Raw genomic sequence first — 21,065 nt, 5'->3', positions numbered from 1 at the left:
GTTTTATAGTTTTTTGGGGGAATGCTTTACAGAAAGCATCTTATGGATTGTTATGATTCTGTATATATTTAAACTCATTTAATAAAATCGGAAATACATTTTTCTTATTCTACACAAGGAAAAATGTTATTGGTTATATAATTACCCCACTGTGCTATGGTATGAATACAATATTGAAACAATTTGGACTGATTGACTAAGCTAAACGGTTTTATTTTGTAGGGAGAAACAAAGTTTTTATTTGTTTTTTGCAACTCAAGAAACTGTTACAATACAAATTTTCATAGTTAATAGAAAAATAAAAGTTTTTCACACTGTGCCTTGGATTTTTTTCCCCGAAATTTCAATAACTTCAACACCACTCAAGGAATTTATGCGAAACTTAGGAATATTTTAAGGCCCTATACACTACATAAAAGTAAACAATCAGCACTGGAAAATATTTAAAAAACGTTTCAAGATTTTTTATTTATTTGAAATTATTTTTTCTCCCTCAAAAAGGGTGAAATATAAAAGATATTGATATGGGTTGAAAGAGCAGAAATACATCTTGCAACAGTTGTAGTAGATTTGGATAAAATCCTGGGGTGTTATGAATGTTTAGTGAACAAAGAAGAAAAAAAGAATTCCCCAAGTCAATCAAGTCCAAAGATTATTAATTTTTTTATTTCTATGAAGATTTGTATTAAAGGATTTGAAAGCAGGTTAACAAAAGTTTTTTTTAGCCTACTTTACCGAAGTGATTTTTAGTTTTTAATTTAAACCCATTTAATATAATCAGAAATATTATTTTCTTAGTCTACTTAAAGAAACAAGTTGACTGGTTATTAATACAAATATTAATATTTTGAAATCCATAGAGAGAAAAGGCAGAAAAGTATTTGACATTATAAATAAATATGTAATGATATCCAATTTCTCAAGGAAGCATATTAACACCTTGATATGCTATTCTCTTGTAGGAAAAAAGATTTTCAAATTAAAACTTTGAGTAATACAATTTTTTATTTTTATAAGCTTTTAGATTAGATTTAGATAATTCATATTAAAAACAAATGTTTCCTGAGTTTTAAGCATTCCTACAACATCAATGTAGCAACTTCTGAGAAAGTATCTTTTTTTTTTAACGATAAATAAAATTATCCCACTGATCATTTATGTTGATAAGAGAGAAAATGCACTGTGAAGGGATATACATGTGGCAGTTATGTCAATGCTGCTATGTACATCGCTAAATATCATATTATATTATATATTAGACAAAATTAATTCAACAATGGTTTTATTGAATCAGATAATACATTTAAGCACTGCATATCAACTTAAAACGATAAAACATTCATACTTAGTTAACAATGGCACAGTGCTAACATTTAATATGACCATACAATAAATTTACGTATGCTTTAAGTTAAAGAGAATAATTTCTCACAGAGTTCCCAATAACCTTAAAAATGAACACAGTGAGTAAAAATTACATTATAATTATGATATAATATCAATTATGAACAAAGCAATATATGTAATTTGATTAACATTGATTATGAAACTTTTAATAATTAACACTTTTTTATATCTCATAGAATATATAAAACAAAACAATTTAGTTAAAAACAAATGCAAATTTTAAGGATTATATCTTAAAAACAAGTAATATATATAAAAATATATATGCACACAGATGACTAATAAAATACATGTGCTGTAGTGTTTCAGAATATCATTAATAGCACCTCAAAGTTGAATAGACAAAAAAAAAAAAATGTTAACAAAAGTTTAAAATATTGATGACAAACTTAACACGGAAGATAGCCTATTCTAATAAGATGGAAGTACAATCTTTGGTTAACAAGGAAAACAACTACTACACACCTATCTTTCCTCCAGTATCGCCAACATATAGCTTGACTGCTTAAAAAAATAATCCTTGCACAAAAATAAATGTTAAGTTAATCAGCCTTATTAGATTAGACAGACCATACAAGTTACTGAGATTCTATCACTCGAGTACAATTTAGTAATTAAACCGACAACAATGAATACAATATAGACACTTTGTACGCTTAGTTTGAGTAAAAGAACAATTACATAGATTTTAATTATTTGATTATACCTGATGGGATATTTAAAACATTCCTGGGCGGTCGTCCTCACGATTTCCTTTCTTTTCAAAGAACATATAATCCTAAAAAAAATTATTAATAAGTAAGTAATTAAAATATTGATTCTAAAATGTAAAATTCTGTATGATAATTATGAGAGATAGTTGACCGTGGATGACTTGTACGAGAAGAAGATGGTTGGGGGTGCAGTCAATATGAAACACAACTTGACAAAAAAAAAAAAAAAAGATTTTGAAGCAGTTAATTTTTTTTTCTTCTATTCATTTCTTTTGTTAAACTTTTCTTTCTCTTAATTTTCTTTTTCTTTCCATATTTCAATTTTTAAATTATTAATAACTAATATATTCCTACTTCTTTGCATTATATAACTTCATTTTTATTTTATTTCCTTAATTATGTTATTTTACCTACTTATTCAATTACCTATGTATACATTTTATTTTCTACTTATCTCATCACTTCATTTTATTAATTCCATTCTGTAAAATTATTCACTTTATGTCATTCTGTTTGTATTTTATTTTTCATTTTCTATATTCATCAGTTGTTATCTTGTTCTGTTCTTAGCTCCGATGAAGGCTAGAAATTCTAGCCAAAACGTAGGCACAATTAAATAAGTTACATCAACTTATTTGTGTTTGATTTTCACTGCCCCCCAACCATCTTCTCCTCGTAAAATTCTGTATTTTCCTTGCAAGAATATGAAAACATAGAAGTAAGGATGTTGATAAATTAAAAAATAATCAGATTTATATTAACAAGAGGAAAGGAAGTTCTATAATAGATAGATCAAATGATATATCCAACCAGCAGGTGTGGTGAGTGTAATAAAAATGAACAATTAGTATTTTAAGATTTAAATAAATGCTTACAATAAGAAAGCAAGCTCCAAGCATCACTGCTTTTATCTTAACATCTAGATCCATCGGGAACGTTATGCCAAAGTAGTCAGCATCGGTAAACATTTCTCTCAGTAACCCAGACCACTGTTTGGTAATTTTACCAACAACTGCTCCGTCCAATGTCAATACCTTCAAATATCAAACAGAGTTAAGTATAAGATTAAAAAAAAAATTTAAAACAATTACGTTTAGAATAACAATAAAATTGATTAAATAAATAAAATTTTATCCATTTTAGTCTCAAAACATTTTTTATTCTTTTATAAGTCCGACATTTCGGCCAATTCGGCTATCCTCAAGGACAATCTTATTACTATTTTAGAACCAAATCATTTAAAAAATAACTTCATGCAGGCTAGTCTGCCCAGATCATTTATATCAGTCCACAAATTACCTTAATTAGTCAAATTGTTTACATTAAATTAAAAATTAAAATTATTTATCACAGTCAACCTTATTTGTTAAAATTTATCACAACAATCAGATTATAAATAAAATAAAACTGATTATCAAAGACTTCTTTTTCAAGATGTCTACTACTGTGAGACCAAAGATGTTCAGGGCCTACTGCATCCAGGATATGTCCTCCCCTCGGCGCCCAAAACCCAAGTGCAGTAAACCAACCATGATCTTTCTCTCAATGTTCAATGTAAACATCAATTGTAGCACAACAGTTTAGAGTTTTTGCAGGTGACTTTCTTTAACGCTTATTCTTGACTTATATTTTTTCTTAAATTTACTGTAACTACAATTATGATGGGAAGATAAATAAAGTTTAAAATATTTGAATCTGCTCAACGGACTTTTGAATGGCACCGCCATCTTGGCTTTGAATGATATCTTTTGTGACTGCATATTTTACTGATGAAAATGGATTTGCTTGCTTTTTGGTTTAATACAAAAAATAAACAATACTGAAATGATACATAACATAAAACATACTAAAAATCATTTATACATAAAAAATAGCTATTTACTCATAAAAGAGGATATTACAATATATTCTAAAATTATAAAAATTCAAAATACATTTTAATTGTTACATGTGTATCTAATTAACCTTATTGAACATTAAAAAAAAAAAAAAAGAACTAAAGTTGCATCTCACTTAACCCTTAGACAATGGTTCACTGTAAATGAAGTGTGCAGGAAGGCGAGTCCTACAGAAGTTATAATGTTTCTGTAATTTTTCATCTTTAGCTGATGTAAACAGTATCAGTATGCTTTAGAGATAGTTCAAGCTTGGCACCATCTAATGGCATTTTAGAGGATTTATATTACATTTTCTAACCGCTAGATAGAATATGACTTCAGCTTATCGGAACTTGAGTGAGCTAGGAGACCTCACAAAAGCTTTCCCCCCCTTTAAAGCTCAGCTGGACAGACAGGTGGGTCTGAAGGACCCAGCATTATTTGTTAATCTTACATTTTGGTGAATTAAACTAATTAATTTTGGATTATTTTGAAGTTGTAAAATCTAGTACCGCACAAATAAACAAATGAGTAAAGTAATAAATACATTATATTAAACATATATTATATAAAAGGTAATGGAGCCAACAGACCCATCTGTTGCATTTAGGGTCAAATTTACCTGAAAAATTAGTTATTTTCATAATTTATAATATTAAAATTAATGAAGTAGAGCTCAACTAGGTTTGTGATTTTTATTTTTTACTGAAAATTATATATAAAATTTATTATTTTCATAATTAATAAATATTGAAATTATGCACTTAGGTGGTTTTGTAAGAATTTCTTTCAATTAAATTGATAATGAAAATTTGTTAGTTTTGTAAATAGTAAACATTAAAATTAAATGAAAGGAATATGGTCCGGGTGCGGTCAGAAAAACTCAAATAGTAGAAATAATACTATTTTAATGAGCCAACGTTTCGCCCCACGTTGCAGGGCTTCGTCAGGGCTATTTTGACGGGAGTCAAAACAAAAATGCAAATTTTTTGGATTTAAAAAAATCTATTTTTGTTTTGACTGCCATCAAAATAGTCCTGACGAAGCCCTGCAACGTGGGGCGAAACGTTGGCTCATTAAAATAGTATTATTTCTACTATTTGAGTTTTTCTGACCACACCCGGACCATATTCCTTTCATCTTTACACACGGTCAATCAACACATTTTTATTAAAATTAAATATAACTACTTAGGCAGATTAGTTAATTTTTTTTATTTAAATATAAAATTTGATAGATTAATAACTTAAAAAGATTAAAAGTGAAAGAGTGAGGCAGTTAACTAGGTATGTAAATATTGTAAATAACCTACATAAGTAACTCTACCAGAGTCAAGTCTAAAAAATTATAAATTAGAAAGGAGGATGAGAAATACAATAAATCTAATATTATTGTATTATATATGCAAAATATTATCATATTGTCTAAATATAAGATAAAAATTTAGGAAAAGAAAATTAAATTGTATATTGAATTAGTTGATTTAATAATCTAGCTTTATTAAGTTAATTATATGGTTTAGTGATGATACACAATGAAATTAAAAACAAAAATTACCCAAACACTTTATTGAGTTACTTTAGAAACAAGGGAGCTCTAAAAAGCATTGAGAGCTCTGTCAAAGGGAGTTGTTTGTGTTCTTATGGCTACCTTCTAATGAGTACGAGTTTCTGTCTAAATTTCCCGTGATCAAAGGGCTAAAAATATAACATAAAATAGGATACATTCGTTGTTTAGTATATTTTGCATATATTTGGTTGATATTTTTTAAGCCCCTTTCATTTACACCCTGATAAAATTTACAATCCTTAAGAATACATTATATGATAGGCAACAATCTACCGTAAAGTATATGAGCGTACCTTAAATTCTACATCACCGCACATAGTGAAAGTACAAAATGGTCCTTCGATTCTTAAAACTGTATCACCCGCAGCATTTTTCACACTGTACTGAGGTGTCAAGATACTCCATTCCTGCTCTATTGTTCCAGCAAGAGTTCCTAATGGTGCGTACACTTCCAATTTCTAAAAGTAAGTGAACACATGAGAATCCAGAAAGATAAATAAAGTGCATCACACAATAGCTTGAATAAATTGAAATGTATTAAAACATTTATTAAAAATATAAACAATACAAAAAAATAAACAAATATTCAAACAGAAAGTCCTTTGCACAATTACTGGAGCGATCTGGGATCAGAGTCTTAACACTGAAGGTGAAAAACTAACAGTAAATTGCTTGCTGAGACTGGTCAGTCAATATCTCATGATATGGAGGCAAGTAGATTAAGATGGGTGGAACATGTGGCTCAAAGCAATCCATCAGGAAGCCTCTAAACAACAATGAATGCTGGTTGGCAAGAGACCACGTGGGAGGCCAAAAACTAGATGGATAGACGAATCAACAAAGATGCAAAAGAGCTGCATGCAGCGAACTGGTAAGCAGTAGCCCAAGATAGGCAGGCATGAAGGAGGCTGGTTTGGGCGGCCAAAGATCTAAAAGTAGAGTCAACCAAAAATAAAAGAAAGTGAAATCAAAGTTTACCATCTAAAAAATTATTAATTGCATTGTTTAGAACTGATTAATAGGGATAGGATTTTTATGTAATAAAAAAGCCAAAATATGTTTTTATTTCTATATAGATATATAATAAAAAAAACAAAGAAATATTTAATATGAAAAAATTCAAAACTGGGGTAATTGAACTGAAACAAATCTCAAAATAAATAAAAATATAGTTAATATAATGGTTGTTTAAATTTGCCATCCTCATCTTTTCCATCAATAAATTTGCAAGTGAGATGCATTGTAAGTTTTTAAAACCAATCATTGATGATTGTGTTGTTAAATCGATTTGTATTGATCTAACAATCGTTCCATGTACACAGACATGATAAGTGAGGTTGGTACTTGAAAGTAATAAAATACCTATAACTAAGCTCATGAACTCACATAACATTACATATTTATTTTAGCCTTCCAAGAAAATCATTGAGAACCACATTACTATCTGTGTTGGAATTTCAATCTATGAACTTAGTTTTTTTTTTATAAATTATAAAACATTTTGTAAGGTAAAAAAAAAATTACAAAGGATTTAGGAAAATATGAATTTATAAGAAAAAATGTGAAAACTGTAAAATAAAATTAGTTTAAAATTCTTTAGAAAATCACAAAATCTTCCAGGGAGCATAACAGGTAAATAGAAGTAGAAAAAAATATATGAAAACAAAAATCCCATCCCTACTGATTAATATGGATTTGACTCCTCGATCATAATCATGGTTTGAATATTTTTAAAATGTTCGATTAAGTCCTAATAAAACCATTAGTACTAACAGAAAAATTTTTTTAAAAATGAAAGTCAGATACCTTTCAATTCAAACAACATAAAAAGATGGAAGAAATGGCTCATTAGATTAGAGATGTTTTGGCAATAAGACCCGAGATATTGAAAAACGAATAAAACATGATCTGGCTGAAGAAAAAGTAATATATCAGAAGATAAATTTTTTTGTATGAACTCCTTGGTCTTTTTTCCTGTTATTAAATTTTTTTTCTTTCAAAACCCAAAACTAGTGATAACTTAAATACCAGCCTACCAATCTTCACAAAACGTTTTAGGGTACGGTGGCAAGTGAAAGTTGTGTAATGTACCAGATATTTTAGTTTAGGTCCAATTACATCCCAAGGACCCAAGCAGCATCAAGTTACCATTTATTAAATACGCTACAAAGGGACAATAGTTGAAAACAGTTCCTAATGTTCAAAGAACATTACAAACTAATTACTTCCTAATCTAAATAAATTAAGATATAAAATTATAAATTAACACTGAAATTGTGTTGCAAAACACACCTAATTAAAAAAAAATTAAAAATACCTGTAAACAACATGGAAACCAACAGCTATCACAAGCTAGCGGTCTATAGAGATGAATAACTTCGTTTCTGAAATTGTCTAAAATCTTCATGTCAAAGGGCCTCCATGGTCCACAACAGCAACGTGTGAGGCATCCTGAATCTTCCACTGCGTAGAACACTTTTTGCCCAAGGCTATTTTTGACGGTGAATTTATTCTGTGTTTCAAATCCGGTGAACGCTATAAATATAATATACATTATTACGTAATAAATATATATGTATGTAAATAAATAATATCCTTAATAAAGTACAATGAAAAAGATTAGTTAGTTCTGAATTTTAAACATTTAAAATAGCTTAAAGTGCATACATACCTAAAAGAATCATTTATCAAAAACTTTTTTTTTTTAAATATTTATTTATTGCTATTTAAAACTGTACATTATAATGCATTTAGTAAATCTGATCTAAGTTAAATTGGAGTGTTACAGGCATGTAGAGAAACTATCCATTGGTAGCACTCTAATGACATTTTACATTAGCTGGTCTCCTGGCCATCTTCTTTTCAGGTGCCTCGGAGGATTGTCAGGAATGGAAGAGAATGCAAGGTTAGAAACTAGGGGGTTTGAGTGGTTAGGGAGTTTATAATGTAAGGAGTGATATCTGGTTCGGGCTAGATCGGTTACATAGGGAACATTAAGGTCTTTATGCCTGATTTTATTTGTGACAAAGTAAGGAGCATTGAGGATTTTACAAAGGATTTTGGATTGTAAGGATTGAATACGAGAAGAATTCAAAGGTTTAGGGGAGCCCCAAAGCTCAACTCCATATGTCCAGATTGGCCTTATTACAGTCATGTAGATCAGTCTTTTGTAATGTGGTGGAAGTTTGGACCATTTGTCTAGTAAGTGCTGTAATAGTCAAAATCGACATGCAGTTTCCTGTCTTTTCAGTCTTGTGTGAGGATTCCAGGTTAATCGTTTATCCAAATGTAGTCCTAGGTAGCGGATCTGTTCGACAGGGGTAATGGTAACATCATTAAATGAAACTCAGCAGGTTTACAACGAAGGGTAAAGGTGATTTGATGGGATTTGTTGGAATTTATCTTAATCCTCCAATTACGACACCATTCTTCGAGGGCTTATCAAAAACTATAAATAAAAAGACAAAAATTGACAAATTCAATTTAAAAGGGTAACTAAAACTTACTTACCTTCAAGAAGTTCAACTTTTTGGTGGACAAGGAGCTGATCGATAGTGGTAAGATATTCTAAGCCTGGAGGACAGTTAACGGGTCTTGTTTGGGGAGAGCTCATCCATCCATCTAAATATTGTAAATGCGATATAGAACATAATATTACTGGAAGAATGAGAGCTATTTGTAATAACTTGTATAAATATGTTTCAGCAATTATTTGGAAAAAAAGTAAATACTCTTTTTATTACTATAAATTGTGATACATTTTTTTTTTCCTTTGATTCTCTCAATGTTTTACAATCTATTATATATTATAATGGAATAGAATATATATAATAAGATATATATTAGGAAAGAACTATTATGCCATTATCAAGCTAGAATCACTCACAGTGTGATCACCCAAACTGAACTCATGCACAAATTGTTTTAAACTTTCATGGTTTACTTTAGAGACTACTTGTAATGAGTATGAAATGTGCTGTTTGAAAAAGTGTAGAAGGGGGCACAATTTCCTGTAGCAGTAACAGTTTAGATATATAAGGCCATTGCTAAATAGTCTGGGTGAACATGGAAGATTGAGGCATGGTTAATCAAAGTTTTACTGTATTTACAACAGAAATGACTTGTGTATTAATATTAATGCAATTCTACAAATAACTAATACAGTTTTATGAACATTAATAAATGGATAACTTGGGGCAAGAGTGTGATAAGCCATAACCTTGAAGAATATTAAAATTTTGTGCAAAATGTTCCTTTGTTTCTCTATGAAGCTATTTATTGTGTTAGTTTGTCTAACACAACATATTTATTCACAATATTATGAAATATTAACTAATGAAAAATTAAAGAATTTTTTCTACAGAACAATTTACATCACCTGGCTTGTCATATGCTTCTTCCAATCTTTTCAAATAAATAATACATGATAATTATACTGACCTTGTGCTCCAGAAGTTGGCTGTGTAGAAATGGGAGCAGTTGGAGCACCATAGCCTCCAGGAGGTGGATAACTGTTTGGAGCAGGTTGATAACCACCAGGAGGGTATGCTGCCTGGTTCGGTGGAGGAGCAAACCCTGGACCTGGTGGAAATCCTCCTTGTGGTGGTGGATAACCACCCTGGGGAGGCCCATAGCCACCTTGTGCTGGTGGATAACCACCTCCTTGAGGGGGTCCATAGCCACCAGGTGGAGGGTAACCAGCAGGCGGGTAACCCTGTGAAGGAGGATAACCTCCTGGTCCACCTATTAAATAATAGAGAATTATTATCGATAGATATCTCTAACAATAGAAACAGTATTAAAAATAAAAAAATTTCCAAATAATGATGAGTTGGTTTTTGACTGTAGATCTTTTCATAAGAGGGTGGTTGGGGGTGTGGTCTGTGAAATGAAGAACAAAAATACACTGCAAAATGCAAAACTTATTTTTTATTGAGCTCCAACATTCCATCCTCAATTTCTAGCCTTCATCAGGAAGGCTTGAAGTCCTCATATTTATTTTAATTTTTATTACTTGCTTATTTCTACTACTTTGGTTTTTTATATTTTGTCATATTATTTTTGTTTTCCTATTCTGTTTGTTATCATCTTGAATTACTGTATATTGTTCCTATATTACAAGTTACCTTTTTATATTACTACTTCTAATTTTCTGATTTATAATGTTAGAAATAATTCAAACATCATTAAATGAATAGGTGATGTAAAATTGAATAAATGATTGTATAGTGGAAGAATTAAATATAGGCTTACCTTCTACTCCTTTTTTTTTTTTTTTTTTTTTTTTTTAGTAAGACAAATATAAATCAAAATAACAACATATGTTACATGATGTATGTTCATCATAATGATGAACACATAGTATATGATAAAGTTTATTTTAAGTAACATTCATAAACTGTTCTCACATTATAGCTTAAATAAATTTTAGGTTTAAACATAACACATTTTTTAAAACAAATTTTGATAATACCGTCTTCAGAAAACAAAAAAAGAATTCTAAAGTCTGTAATTTTTTGTTAATTTCTGACTCAAAATTAAGGATAGCAAAACTAATAAGGAAAAAAAATCCAATATCACCACCATAGTTTTCATAATGAAATAAACATTTTCAAAAAGTGTCCCATTCGGCTTTAAAATGTTCATAAAAATTTATTCTCCTTACTTTACCTAAACTCCGGTTTGATAAGGGTTAAAAAAAAAAAATGAATATACAATGGATCGAAAATGATATTTTTAAATAAAATATCAACTTAACTAAATTTAGAGGACAAAAATTAAAAATAAGTTGCCATATTTTTTTCTTCATGGTACGTGACTAGTGTTGAGTTTTCATAGCAGAGCCTCCTAACTGAACCATGACGTTATATCTGAAGAAATTACTTTAACTTTTTAAGTAAACACAATTTTTTAATATTATATATCAATTCTTATAAAAGTCCCTACTGAAAAAAGTTTGGCCAACAATGGATTAAATAAATATTTGGTTTGTTTAAGAAAATAATTTTTTTTTTCATCAATTTAATCTAAATATAATTCAGTATATTCTGATTCTTTTTCTAAAAAGTAATAAACAAAGAAGAGAGGAAAAAAAATTAAGTGCTAATAGAAAACTTGGAAAAAAAGTATGTTACCCTCACAAGTAATTTGGAGCTAAAAAATTATTACGTCTAGAGTGGTAACATTGGAGAAGAAATCAACCGAAAATTTAAAGAGGTGTTAAACAAAAATCTGGTGTATTCCATTTTTCTAAACATCAAAAACAAGTTCTTAGAATTATTAACATTCCAGTTGTCGCAAGTCTTCTGAGTGATTACATGAACATTTTTCATTTTAAATAGTCCCTTCAAGTAGAAAAATGCTTAGGCTCACATAGCTTGGTAATTAGTGCAAATGACAGGTGGAGAGAAAAAAACCGTTGTCAATTAATTTTACTAGTTCAAACAAGTACTATTTTTAATTAAATTATTATACCAACCTTAGTTTAATTAAACATTATGATAATTAGATTTTGACCCATTTGTACAATATTTACATATATTTAAAATTTTTTTTTGTGAAATACATGAAATAATTTATATAATATTTAAAGCAATCCTGTAAGTAGGATATATAGTCCAAATGAAGTGGCACCTCATAGATGACTTTTGTGCACTAAAAGAGGGTGTGACTACTAGAGTGTTAATGAAAAAAAGGAAGTTTACAATGGAGATTTTGAAATATAAAATGTTTGAACAGCTTCACAAATTTTAAAGTTTAAGTATAATCCAATTAATTCAGGAGATGTTAAAACATGTAAGAAACTTCTCACAGTATAAACCTTTGTTTTAATATAATCATAATAGTTTTACTTTTGAACAATTAAAAAACACATTTACACTATGAACAAAACAATGTTATATAAAAATCATAGATGTAATGTTGTGTTATGATTAAATAGTTTCATTTATGGAATTTGTGTTACCATAAAAGCTTTTAAACATATTTCATTTTCATGAAAGGAATATGGTCCGGGTGCGGTCAAGAAAAACTCAAATAGTAGAAATATACTAATTTAATGAGCCAACGTTTCGCCCCACGTTGCAGGGCTTCTTCAGGGCTAAAAAAGATACAAACACATAGTTGTACGTGGGGGGAAACGTTGGCTCATTAAATTAGTATATTTCTACTATTTGAGTTTTTCTTGACCGCACCCGGACCATATTCCTTTCATCTTTACACACGGTCAATCAATAATCTTCCAATATTTCATTTTCAATACATATTTAACCTTTATTGTTAAATATTAGACAATTTTAAAATAATATAGATCTGAGCCGAAGTTAAAACTAACGTTTAATTAATAAATTCTGAAACGTACACATGAGCAACACTCTAGCACAATTAATAATATTCATTTTAAGATTGGTCATGTGAAAATTCCGAAGTTTAAAAAAACTTCCATACCTACCAAATCAATTAACAAATAATTAATTTTTTCCAGGATATATGCTAATGAAGAATAATAAAATCATTTGACCAAAAACATTTACAAAGAGAGAATAAAAAGACTAATTCATCAGAATAATTATATAAAAGGGAAAAAGTACATATTAAATGTATTTAAATGTCAACTACGAGATAACTCATAATCAGTAATCTAGTAAAAATACGAAATAACTTGTAGTCGGTGTCATAGGCAACAATGCAAACTTGCTAGACGGCAATCAATTTGTTAATTTATTATAAAACTATATATCATGAAACCATATCATTGTACAAACAACTTTTATTTTAACTTATTAAACCAGATAAAACAATAAAACAAACACTACAAGGATTTCAGGGTTATAAATTGCTTATTAACTCACCAAAACCACGGTAAGACGGGTTAAAAGCAGGTTGCAGAGGATGTGCAGTTGCAGGGTATGAACAAGCTGTAATGTTAGAAGATTAGTGCTTTACAGAACCTAAAGGATTATACCAGCACCTGTTGACAATGCCATGCAAAGCTTATTTATAGAAAATAGTATTACTTATTTTTGAATCAGCCATATTATCTGAAGAAATCAAAACTGAATATCTTACAAGAATATATAATTTGTTTTAATTATACAACAAATGCTTTGGCGGAGAACGACTGCTCTACTATCATGAGTTGGATTTATAGCTTGTTTTTCATGTTTATAGCACAATTGTTTGAGATAGGCTCAATTAACTTTTTTTCCCTATTATCAGTTGTGTTTTTTAGATTAGATACATTGACATGGAATTAACTTCAATTTTGGACAATAAAATAAGTGAAAAAGTTTTTTTTTTAATCTTACTTTCTAGAGATTCAAAATTTATAGCTCTATAGGCCAATGAAACTACTTGTATTTATCATTGATAATCCGATCTTATCTGAACTAAATAAAAATATTGAAGTTTTACAAAAAATAATTTTAAAATAGATACAATTTCTTTCAGTAGTTCTGAAGAAAATTAGTAATCAAAATGAAAAAGCATATATATTTAAATAGGGTAAAGCCAAATAAATAATAAATAAAATGAAAAAGATATATTAATTAATCACTAAATATAATAATCGATAAGTTTAAAAGTAAAAAAATCATTCATCAAGATGTTTTTGAAGGATTTTATCCTCATTCCATCAAAATACTTATGGTTATAGGATGAATATCCAGTTAGCTTTTGATTAGACAAGCATTAACAGTTAAATTACAATATATTTACTTTTACGATATACGAAACTGATGGCTAACCACATACTAAGGTGTTTTAAGGAATCGGTTGAATTGAATAAAACAAAAATTATATAAATACAAGTTAAAAATAAAAAATATTTTAAATTGATTTAATTATAAAATATTTAGATTTAATATAAAATTTTATATGCAATTCCTGTATGTTTTATAATGTATTCTAAACTCTTTTATTTTACATTGCACCATAAGCATTGCTATCCACAGACATTAGTTTATATTGTTGATAAATACACTTCACATCATTTTTCCAGCAGAAGAAGATATGACCTTGAATTTGTGTAAAGATGTCAATAAAATGAATAAAACTGCATTAGCTGTGCTATCTGAAATTGGACAGACACTCAACAACCATACCCTTAATTTCAATTTATCAATCAACCACAACAGTAATTAATTATATATATTTTAGATCCAGAACAGCAAGCACTACATTTTATGACCTGTTTCATTAATATTTATACCAAGCAATTATGACATAATTATAAGTAATAAAAAGAAAATAGTAAATACAAATTTTTAAAATAATCATTAATTGTAATAATAGCCATTATATGTTTTTTATTAAATCTTAGGTTTGCTAAATCTCACAAATTTCTGTAATAAACTATAAATTTAATTATTAAATATTACCAGTTATTCTTATTTTTAAAACACAACTAAAAGAGATGTGTGAATCACACACAACAGTTGAGGTGACTTCATCCCTGATTCATAATTGAATATTATGATCAAATTACATATTCAAAACAAAGTTAATTACATACAAATTTATATGTTCATTTAGAAGTTAGATTGAAATAGCATATTCTCAAGGCATAGCTGGGGAAAAATTAGTTAGCTAAAATTGTCAGGGAAACAATCTTTATTTATTAATAAACAAATATTGATTCCATGATAATTTGAGCTAGGATTTTATCTTATACAATAATCCGACATATAAAATATTGAAGCCCCCAACTAATTTCTGAGAAATATAATAATTTAATGCGGATTTATACCTTCTGACCATAAGAAATGAATAAGGAGATATTTATTCAGATTATACAAAATAAATTTTTATTTTGTCAGATCAGTTTGATACGGGAAAACCTTTACATGCTCAAGAAGAAAAAATATTTAATTTTAAAAGGAAGAAATAACAAATAGTACAACCAAGTCCAGAGTTATCACAAGAGAATAGGAAACACCCTTAAAGAGAAAAGGGTTCATTTATTTGTTTATAACTTTTTTGATATAGGAAATGAAATTTTGTTAGTGACATATTGATTAGTTATAGAAAACTCCATAAAACCATGTGAATTTTAAGCAAAGAAAGGCATAATTAACTCGACAAGCGGAAGGTTAAAAATAACATTCAAAAATATTAAAAGCATTGAACATTACTTAATTTCATGTACCTGGGTAAGGTGGAGGATACATCCCACTGTTTGGGTCAGGGTAGGATGTCATAGTATACTAACTGAAATACAAATTACTTAATGAGAATTATTTTAAGATAGATACTTTTTCAGGTTCATTTAAAAATGTTACTTTTTGCTAGTAAAAATAAAACTAAAATAAATAAGGGAATCAATTTTTAAACTTTGTTATGGTACCTTGTTGAATTAATTAACCAACGATAGTGAACTAAGACAGCACGTTAACCTACTCATACTCCTAGTAGAATTATTGATAACGCAGGTTGCGCCACAATCTGTAAATCATCTTTGTTGAGAAAACCCTCAAAAGATGGCATAAGCATACATTTAGTAGTTAAATATTGATTTCATCTAATGGTTATTTTTAAAATAAAATAAAAGGTTGATTTGCATTGCCCGTTTAATTTTTTACTAATATTAAATTTTATTAAAAAAAAAAAATCAACGTTTATAAGTGTTCCCTTTTATACCACACTTATGAGACTAATATAAACAAAAACTTAACTCCTAAAACTAATAAACTTAATTCCTTACTAATAAGCTAGCAGATACTAACAAAAATTTCTATTTTTCAAGTGTCAAAATTTAAATATGAATAATTTCCCAAATTTTTAAAGCAAATTTAAAAAAAATGTTATAAAAAATTAAATTAAATTAAAGGAAAACCATGTAAATGAAACCTATTTAAAATATCCTAAAGATAAAAAAAAATTATATTCATTTTTTTAATAGACAAAAGATGGGTGCGTCTAATAATTATAATACATCTATTAATATGGAATCAAAATAATGAAGGAGGCTCAAAATGAAATAAGCTATTAAAATTAAAAGTTATTAAGATTGTGAAAATAGTTAAGTGAACAAGTTAGTGTTATTAATAAATAAATAAATACTCGAGTTAAAGTATAGTTTAAAAGTATGGAACAATGTACCTTTAATATGTACTTGTCTCATGTCATACATGTTTTCTATCAGCAACAAAATTAATAACAACTGCTTTAACAATGGCTAAATGCAAAACAAAATTTTTGCTCTCAGATCTGATAAATGAGGCAAAGAAGTTAAAATAAAAAGAATCATTTATAATCAATGTACATAATGAGAGAGTATACTTAATCTGTAGGAATGTAATTAGAATGAAAATGAAATTTTGTTTATTATTGGTCATTTTAATTAATAAAAAGAAATTTGGATGAATTTCATTCTTTAAATAATTTTGGCAAGTAACTAACTTGATATTGATATTAATATATCCTGTGCCAGAAAGGGTGAAAATGTAATTCATTTCTCCAAATTAAATGTTGTAACAAAGGTAATTCAATTCAAAAGTTGAATTCCTCAATGATTAAGTGAGAAATAAATGTTAATTCCTCTAAAGACTGACCTTAAACACCAGATATATATATGGTAGCTTAGTCATATATTACAATTTCATTACTACCTCAAATTCAAACATAAAAGTATTTATGTAGTGATGACCATATTCCTGTATAGTATGGTTTGAAATTCTCTAAGACAGGAAAATAGATTGTTCACAATGGAAAAGTTTATTCAGTGGTATTTTCCTTTTTAACTATTGAATATTCTCATGGAATTACAAAATGAAGAGTTATTTAAGCCTAGAAAAAGATAGATAAAAGGAAAGAATGAAAGAAGGGAGAAGGCGCAGTGAGGTTGCGCAGAAGAAGGCATTGTTAGGGTAATATTTGTCCGGTAGATACCGCTAGATATGATATTGCTCCCCAGCAGTGAGTTTCCATCTCCACAGTGGAGAAAGATGGCGACAGACGTGGAGATGTCTGGATGTGATGGTTACCTTTAGAGGTGAAATGTGTTTTATCACAATGCTTTAAATAAGCGTTTTACCTTTGAATGTGATTAAATAGTGTGATAGTTACCTCAGAAGTTGTTAGTGCTCATTGTTGAAGGATCTTTAAAGTGAAATAATGCGTGAGTTCAAAGTTGTAGTTTTGGGATCGGGTGGGGTTGGGAAAAGTGCTCTTACTGTACAGTTTGTGTCTGGTTGTTTTATGGAGAAATATGACCCCACCATTGAAGATTTTTACAGAAAAGAGATTGAAGTTGATAATTCACCCTGCGTGCTTGAAATTTTGGACACTGCTGGTACCGAACAGTTCGCGAGTATGCGCGATTTATATATTAAAAATGGCCAAGGATTTGTTGTGGTTTACAGTCTTACTAACCACCAGACCTTTCAGGATATAAAATCGATGAAGGAACTTATTACTCGTGTTAAAGGTTCAGAAAGAGTGCCCATATTGTTAGTAGGAAATAAAGTAGATCTAGAACATCAAAGAGAGGTGCCAACTTTGGAAGGAAGTACTTTGGCACAAATTTGGGGCTGCCCATTTGTTGAAGCTAGTGCCAAAAATCGGACAAATGTCAATGAAGTGTTTGCTGAGATCGTCAGGGAAATGAATTTCAGTCCTGAAAAAGAAAAGAAGAGCTATTGCTGTTGTACGGTGCTATAAAAAAAAAAATTCTAGTTTATAGGTAATTGTAAATGTATATACATATATGTTAAAACAGTTAATTAACAGGAGATAAGTTCTTCTGAAAATTTTGCATTTAATTATAGTGCTCCAGATTATTGATGTTGCATATTAACTCAGGAGTCTACAGAGTTTTTCACTATAAAGATGAGGTCCAAATGTTAATTATTTATTACTGTTAGTTTACCAAGTTCAAAAATGTAGTAAGGGTCTATATGTTATATGTGGTATTTAAAGATTTTTGAAATTCACACTAAATTAAAAAAAAAATGTATATACTTTTAACACATACTGTATGTAACGATGAATTGTATGGGCCTTGTTTTGTAAAATACAGTAGTATACATTTATCGTGACCATTGTTTTATGTGCATTTCATGTGCTTATGCACTATCTTACAAGGTTTAATTTTACGTTCTATTTTATATTGCATGATTGGGAACTAAGTACTGAAATTTTACTGGCATATCTTGTTTGTAACATGAATCACAAATACTATTTTTTCTATGTTATGAGCTAGATTTATTTTAAGATTTGAATGCTTTTTAGGATTTGTAAAGACTGAATTGATGGTTTATGAGTAGTGGCCCAAGTTATAAGTGTTATAAATTTTGGGTGTTTACTAATTGTACTTTAGGCCAAATTTTTCTTTTCTTGTGATATCCATTTATGAAACTGATGTATTTATATACGGGATTTGTGAAGGATATTTTTTTTTTCTAAATTTCTTTTGTCTATTTTTCATTTATACTTATAGAAAATTTGTGTCCTGGATAATGATATATTTCTAGCAGGACAAGATTTGTTTTATCTCATTTGCCCATTAAGTGATTGATCCAATTATTATTATTTCTCCAATAATGTTAACTTTGGCCTAAGCAGTAAATTTAAGTGGCCTATTTCTGTGTCGTTCTCAGAATTTCAGTTTTCGGATTTATGTATTTGTATACCTCATATTAATTCTTTCAAATTTAGATAGAACATATAGAAGTATTATCAATGTTGAAAGTTCTGTTTATACGTTATTTTTATAGTCTGTGATACATGTGCAACCCTAAAAGCATTGTTCTTTAGATGTTGTAATTAAGTTATACATCTGAGCAGTGTTTAAAATGAAATATCCTCTATAAAATCTCTGCAATTTAAGTGACAGATCGAGTATTAAAAAAGCCATTCTATTGTGATTAATTCTCAGTGTTTCTTCGAAATTCTTGCCATCATTAGACTCAGGATTTGTTGATAACTCGTCAAGTGATGTGTTGTGTTTAAGTGTTCGGCATGGATTCGCCTGAATTACATTGGATTATCAAAAGAGGTGGGCTTTATTCTTTATTTCTGTTATTTTTTTGTGAAGTAAAAAAAAAAAATGCTTTCTTTCTCTTTTTAAGTCTGATATCTTATTAATTCTCACTATAGCTTGAGCTTTCAGTTTTGTTTTCCATAGGTTTTTTTTTAATAGACTATTTAAACTCAGAGCCGTCCAGATATCAATTTTGCCTAAAATTTATATGATTATGATTATTTTCACATGATCTTTCAATAACGGAATCAAAATTTTTATATTGTTTTTTATTCACAAGTGAAACTCATAGAGAAACATATTTAAAGAGTTTTAAGTAACTGGCCTGTTACCCCTCTCCTTGAGTCAATTTATCCCAACTCAATTTTTCTCTGTAAGAGACAATATATGAGATAGGTGGCTTTAAATGTACTAGATTTCACTTTCATTGCTATGACTGTTTTTATTTAATTTTTTTTTTTTTTTATAATTTTCAAATTCAAAAATAGTCACTGTGCTATTATATTCTTAAAAATAAAACCTATGTAAATATTTTATACATTTTGTATTATGTGCTATGATAGTTTTAAAATTGTATTATTGTTTATTATTGTACATTTTGTAAATTCTTATCCTCTTTGTAATCAAGTTTGATTGTATGTCCCTTAATATTAATGATGATTGGGCAATGATTGTCCGATGTTGTATATTTGCTTATTGTATTGTTTTCTCCCAAAACACTGAAGGGTTATACATGTGTACTGTAACATATATCAAAGATTATTATGTTTTAATACATGGTTTTTTAATATATTTCTGACTTTTCATTACTTCCTTAACTAAATGATGACAACCTTATTGAATCTCATGAAATGTCAATTTTTCTGGATTAGATTAATAATACATAAATCTATGTTCTCAAATAAGTAATTCTTTGAATAATCAAAATATGCTCCTTGCTTTGTTTACAGTTATACAAATGAACAAGTTATTTTTACTCTTCATAAGAGCTCAAAGTATAGAAGGAAATAAATTTCCTGGAAGGCAATACTAGTTATAAACACTTGATTTTAAAAACATAGCCCAAGGTATTGAAAAGGTGTAATTGGTCACTGTAAGTCTGTTAGGTGCTAAAGAACTTCAATCGATTACACCTTGAAAGCTTTGCACAGTTCATCTCGTTATTGATGATCGCTATTAATTGTTAAAGGATTCACCCTTACCGTTCAAAATGACAAGTTATTTTCTTGTATAGTTATATATTTCATTGCATTTATCCATTCTGTAAAAGATCATCTTGAAAATCAATATTTCCTGCGTTACAACTAGACATCTAAAGTAAAAATTAAAGTTATTTGAAATTGAGTAGTCATATTTTTTTAATTTTAATTTAGAACTAATAAGATTAATTTCTTAAGTGTTAAAACATCTATATAAATTGTTTTCCTTATCATTTTTGTGGTGTTTAACTCTAATTAGTGTTCTAAAGATTATATTTAAATAAAAGAAGTGACCTTATTTCTTAAAATGCTCAAAAACCTC

General features: G+C 28.6%; 2 protein-coding genes across 5 annotated transcripts; one reads left to right on the top strand and one right to left on the bottom strand.

The window, feature by feature from the left end:
- Positions 1–1,265: 1,265 nt before the first annotated feature.
- Positions 1,266–15,999, bottom strand: LOC106682329 (phospholipid scramblase 2). 4 transcript variants are annotated; one of them, XM_067045333.1, is made up of 9 exons: positions 15,909–15,999; positions 15,711–15,772; positions 13,417–13,482; positions 10,007–10,309; positions 9,077–9,187; positions 7,884–8,101; positions 5,860–6,024; positions 2,996–3,154; positions 1,266–2,185 (listed from the first exon to the last, which is right to left on the bottom strand). In XM_067045333.1, exons 2-9 carry the CDS (start codon positions 15,760–15,762, stop codon positions 2,126–2,128), a joined length of 1,134 nt encoding a protein of 377 aa, XP_066901434.1. In that variant the 5' UTR covers positions 15,763–15,772; positions 15,909–15,999; the 3' UTR covers positions 1,266–2,125. The 4 variants fall into 4 exon arrangements, with proteins under 4 accessions (XP_066901434.1, XP_014278608.1, XP_024216172.1 ...); XM_014423122.2 differs by lacking the exon at positions 13,417–13,482; XM_024360404.1 differs by lacking the exons at positions 15,711–15,772; positions 15,909–15,999 and adding an exon at positions 13,582–13,615.
- Positions 16,000–17,462: 1,463 nt separating this feature from the next.
- Rap2l (Ras-associated protein 2-like) lies at positions 17,463–20,336 on the top strand. The gene has a single exon (XM_014423133.2). The coding sequence runs from the start codon at positions 17,678–17,680 to the stop codon at positions 18,221–18,223; it is 546 nt and encodes a 181-aa protein (XP_014278619.1). The 5' UTR covers positions 17,463–17,677; the 3' UTR covers positions 18,224–20,336.
- The last annotated feature ends 729 nt before the right edge of the window (positions 20,337–21,065 follow it).

This window comes from Halyomorpha halys, unplaced genomic scaffold (genome assembly GCF_000696795.3).
Source record: "Halyomorpha halys isolate HHAL.00 unplaced genomic scaffold, Hhal_1.1 Scaffold407.1, whole genome shotgun sequence".
NCBI lineage: Eukaryota > Metazoa > Arthropoda > Insecta > Hemiptera > Pentatomidae > Halyomorpha > Halyomorpha halys.
This window is presented reverse-complemented; position numbering and strand designations above follow the sequence as displayed.

Coding starts and splice junctions, on each gene's coding strand:
- LOC106682329 (XM_067045333.1), bottom strand. CDS start 15,762: ATGACATCCTACCCTGACCCAAACAGTGGGATGTATCCTCCACCTTAC. Junction 8,102..9,076: donor AAAAGTTGAACTTCTTGAAG/GTAAGTAAGTTT, acceptor TTATATTTATAG/CGTTCACCGGATTTGAAACA. Junction 2,186..2,995: donor TTGGAGCTTGCTTTCTTATT/GTAAGCATTTAT, acceptor AATTTTTTTTAG/GATTATATGTTCTTTGAAAA.
- Rap2l (XM_014423133.2), top strand. CDS start 17,678: ATGCGTGAGTTCAAAGTTGTAGTTTTGGGATCGGGTGGGGTTGGGAAA.